Raw genomic sequence first — 5,000 nt, forward strand, 5'->3', positions numbered from 1 at the left:
ATGAGAAGCTACTCCTGACTCTATCCCACAACATAGCCCAACAATCCCGCCTCCTTCCCATCCCAGGCGTCACGCTGCCACGCATGCATCCCACCTCCGATATGACTGACCCTAATAGCAGCTACCCTCTCCACCCTGTAATTCTGTCCACCCTTCTCAGCCACGCCCTCCGCCACTCCTTCATCCTCTTCTCCCTTTGGACCACAGCATCGTCACCTCGCTGGGTCAGGGTCATCAACACTACCAGTCACCCGTCAGTCCACCTTATGATACAGTTCTGAACACTACCGTCACTCACTCACCCACTCACTCATTCACTCATGTAACTCACTCACTTCACAATACTGTAATTTGTGAGTTGCGTAAAGCTTTACTTTTACCACTGCAGCCACCACACACACACACACACACACACACACACACACACACACAGCTATTAAGGTTACTACTAATCACCACACACTGTCGTCACTTACAACAACAACAACAACGACAGAACCACCACCACCACAGCCGTCACCACCACCACCAACAACAACAATAACAACGACCAAAACAATAACAACAACAACTACTACTACTACTATTACTATCACTACTACTACTACCACCTTCACCACATAAACACCACTACCACTAACCACTAATCATTACATCGAAACAGAACCAAAACACCCCAGCAATTCCCACGACCATTACTAGTTGCGTCACCATGATGTGGGTGACAACTGGTGCGCGAGTGACAGGAACCGGAAAACGCGTGTGGAAACTAACCATTTTGAGCAGCGGCAGCGACACCAGAGGCGGCAACGTAGGAGTAACAGCAGAAGTAACAGCAGGAGTAGAGGGGAAGGAAGAGTGAGCCGGGGCCTTTCTCCTCTTAGTGAGCCGAAGGGAAAGAGTCACTCACCTTTATACCTGCTCTTACCCCCCCAAATCTTTCTCCCTCCCCCCACTCTCGCCTCTGCCTCTTTCTCCCTCCCCATCTCCTCCTGCTTCTTTCTTCCACCCCCCTTTCTCGCCTCCCTCCCTCCCTCCCTCTCTCTCTCTCTCTCTCTCTCTCTCTCTCTCTCTCTCTCTCTCTCTCTCTCTCTCTCTCTCTCCTCACATTGGTTCAAAAAGTTCGCCAAGCGTGATATATGTATTCCTGTCATTATGGTAACCCCCAAAATCTACTGGTCTCTTTTAAGTCTGTTCGTTTCTCTCTCTCTCTCTCTCTCTCTCTCTCTCTCTCTCTCTCTCTCTCTCTCTCTCTCTCTCTCTCTCTCTCTTCTTCTTCTTCTTCTTCTTCTTCTTCTTCTTCTTCTTCTTCTTCTTTTTCTTCTTCTTTTTCTTCTTTCTTCTTCTTCTTCTTCTTCTTCTTCTACTTCTACTACTACTACTACTACTACTACTACTACTACTACTACTACTACTACTACTACTACTACTACTACTGCTGCTGCTGCTAATGCTGCTGCTGCTGCTGCTGCTGCTGCTAATAACTTTTTTTTTTCTGTTTTTTTACGTACGAGTGTGTTTGCCTTTCTTCTCCTCTCCTTCCCTCCCTCTACCTCCTCCTCTCCTCCTCCTCCTCCTCCTCCTCCTCCTCCTCCTCCTCCTCCTCCTACTCCATATGCCCATAACTTCTTTCACAACCACGAATGTGTTCTTTCTCCGCTTATACAGTCAAGAACTCTTTTTCAAATAATTAAAAAGTTCACTCGTTTTCTCCCCTTCTCTCATAAACAGTAACCCTTTTAACATTCCTAATTTTTCCCTTTCTTTTTCTCTGTCTCTTGAATAAACGAATATAATAGCGAATTCTTCCTTTCCCTCTCTTTCTTTTCTTTTTCCTTTTTTTTTAGTTTCCATCTCCTTTTATTCTTCTTTATATTCTTTTCCTTCTCTTTTTTTTTTATAACAGTGTCTCCTCTTCCTCATCTTCTCTCCGATCTTCCTGTTTTCTTTTCTCTTTATTTTCATTCTTTTTTTTCCTTTTCTCTTATTACTTTGCTTATGTCCCTGCTAGAGGTTAAAGGTCAAGGAATTTCTCTCTCTCTCTCTCTCTCTCTCTCTCTCTCTCTCTCTCTCTCTTTCTGCTATAAGAAAGTGCCTCGGCGTGCTACAAACAAGAGAAAGAGAGAGAGAGCGAGAGAGAGAGAGAGAGAGAGAGAGAGAGAGAGAGAGAGAGAGAGAGAGAGGAGAGAGAGAGTAAAAAAGTGGACAGAATAATATGTTCGTCCGGTTCTCTTAACCTGTCCCAGTCTTCTCCTTTCCCTCTCCAACACCCCTCTCCCCCAGTTCCCTCTCCAACTCGCCCCGCTCCGCCCCGCTCCGCCCCCGCCCCTCTGCCTCCCTTTACCTTCCATGCCCCACCTCACCTCTCCACGCGTCACCCCGCCCCTCACCCTTGTCTTCCTCTCTCCCCGTCTCCCAGTGTTTCTCTTTTGCTCTCTTACTTTCAGTGGTCTATTTCTTCAAGCCTTGTCTTTTAATGTAATGGGTACTGGAGGAGGAGGAGGAGGAGGAGGAGGAGGAGGAGGAGGAGGAGGAGGCGGAGGAGAGGAGAGAAGAAGGAGGAGAAGGAGGAGGAGGAGGAGGAGGAGGAGGAGGAGAGCAAAGGACAGCGTCAACTTTACGCAAACAAATACACACACACACACACACACACAGAGAGAGAGAGAGAGAGAGAGAGAGAGACGAGAGGAAGAGAGAGAGAGAGAGAGAGGAGAGAGAGAGAGAGAGAGAGAGAGAGAGAGAGAGAGAGAGCGAGAGAGGTGTTATGCAAATTTTAGAACTACAGAGAACTGACTAATTAACACCTTCACCTGACCTGCGTACCTTTCTTTACAGCACAGGTGTCTCAAAGCGGCTGACTTTAAGGGTTGACAGACACGCTACTGCTTGTTCTTCCCCTTGCGTTCCTTTGTGTTGGTCTACCCCGTATTAATCTACACTGGCACACCGTCTTGTCTAACTGTGGCCTCAGCTTTAGTGCAAGTCGGTACCAAAGTGACCAGTCTTCGTTGTACAGCCGTATGGTACAAGGAGGAAAAGGTACTGTCTTCCTTTCGTGATTAAATTCCAAGGTTGTGTTGTTGTTAATTTCAAGTGATGCCAAGATAATCAGTCTTCTTCGTGTTACTGTCTTACTTTCGTCATTAAATTCCAAGGTTATGCTATTAATTTCAAGTGATGCCAAAATAAGCAGTCTTCTTTGTGGTACTGTCTTCCTTTCGTCATTAATTTCCAAGCTTAAGTGATGCCAAAATAGCTAGTCTTCATCTTTGTACTGTCCTGCTTTCGTGATTAATTTCCAAGCATATGTTGTTGATTTCACGTGATGCCGAAATAAATAGTCTTCTTCGCGGTACTGTCCTGCTTCTCGTGAATAATTTCCAAGTTTATATCATTAGTTTCAAGTGGTGCCAAAATAACTCGTCTTTCTTCGCGGTACTGTCCCTACTTTCGTGATTAATTTCATAGGTGAAGTATTCAATTTCAAGTGGTGTCTGAATAATCTTAATTTTAACCTGCGGCAAATTTTCTGGGTAAATAAACCATCTCAAGCTATTTACCATTTACTACGGTGCATCTACCTTGTCTGTAATTAGTCCATGTCGCTGTGGTATCATGATTGCTAGTGTCTCTTACCTGAGGGCGGCGGTCACTAGTGGGAGGCAATTCACAGGTAAACAGAAAGGTGAGGTCGCCAGGTGAATGTCTGTTCTCATGGCAAGGTGACTTAAACAGGTGATGCTACTGGTGGTGGTAGTGGTGGAGAGAGAGAGAGAGAGAGAGAGAGAGAGAGAGAGAGAGAGAGAGAGAGAGAGAGAGAGAGAGAGAGAGAGAGAGAGAGAGAGAGAGAGAGAGAGAGAGACGGGTGGGGGTAGATTTCTATGGCACGCGTGGTTGTGGTACAGAATCTGAGGAACGGAACCTTCGAGTGATGTAGAAGAAAAAAAAAAATCTGTCATTATTTTATCTCCCTGTTGTACTTCCTCCTCGGGGCAGGACACTTTCTCTCTCTGGTCTGGTTTTGCTACTTTCCCTCCCTCCCCTACTTCCCTTCATTCCTCCGTCCCTCCATCTTCTACTTCCTCCTTCTCTCCCTCCATCCATCTATCAATCCTTCTTTCTTTCTCTCTCTCTCTCTCTCTCTCTCTCTCTCTCTCTCTCTCTCTCTCTCTCTCTCTCTCTCTCTAGATATATACATGAATTAGTGAGTGAATGAATGAATAGATAAATGAATATGTAGGTGAGTAAATGTTTATCTTTCTGTCTGTCTGTCTCTCTGTCTGTCTCTCTGTCTGATTGGCTGACTGGTGACTTTTCCTGCCTGTCTTCAATATATTTATGTATTTGATTACTTTTATTAATTTTGATGATAATAATAATAATAATCTAAAAGTACTCTCTCTCTCTCTCTCTCTCTCTCTCTCTCTCTCTCTCTCTCTCTCTCTCTCTCTCTCTCTCTCTCTCTCTCTCTCTCTGTGGCTACTTTCGGAGCTGCGCCACAAATTTCACTCCAAATCTAATCATCTACTTTTTATAGGGATGGTTAGCAAGGGAGGAGGACGGGCAAGGGGGAGGGTGAAGGGAAGGGAAGAAGGTGGAGGGGTAAGTGAAATTGGACAAAACTGACCACTTCTGGGTTCATAGAGAAGGGATGAAGGAGGGAAGGGTTAAGAAGGGTGTGGATGGGGGAGAAAAAGGGGAGGTAGGAAGGGGAGGAAGAAAGGGCTATGAGGACTATAAGGAGGAGTGGATGACAGGAAAGGATGAGAGAAGCGAAGGAAAGAAAGGGGAAGAGAAAATAGGGTTAACCTTTAGAGAGAGAGAGAGAGAGAGAGAGAGAGAGAGAGAGAGAGAGAGAGAGAGAGAGAGAGAGAGAGTTATCATGAGTAGAGGGAAGTTATGTTGATGTAGACGGATCTTGGGCAGGAGCGGCCTGATTCGGTCAGACTGTACGCTATCCACAAGCTTACAATCTTCGGAACTGCTTGGCTGATGACAAC

The 5,000-nt window shown here is 45.7% G+C and overlaps 2 protein-coding genes across 4 annotated transcripts in view; one reads left to right on the forward strand and one right to left on the reverse strand.

The window, feature by feature from the left end:
• The window catches only part of LOC135113711 (uncharacterized), a 1,977-nt gene extending 1,077 nt beyond the window's left edge, over window positions 1–900 (reverse strand). The window contains exon 1 of the mRNA XM_064029229.1: window positions 775–900. Within this exon, the coding sequence (XP_063885299.1) occupies window positions 775–777 (3 nt within the window). The 5' untranslated portion in view covers window positions 778–900. The remainder of the gene's footprint in view (window positions 1–774) is intronic.
• Window positions 1–5,000, forward strand: part of LOC135113713 (annexin-B12-like) — a 35,504-nt gene that overhangs the window by 4,055 nt on the left and 26,449 nt on the right. The window lies entirely within an intron of this gene.

The sequence above is a fragment of the Scylla paramamosain genome, chromosome 26 (assembly GCF_035594125.1).
Source record: "Scylla paramamosain isolate STU-SP2022 chromosome 26, ASM3559412v1, whole genome shotgun sequence".
NCBI lineage: Eukaryota > Metazoa > Arthropoda > Malacostraca > Decapoda > Portunidae > Scylla > Scylla paramamosain.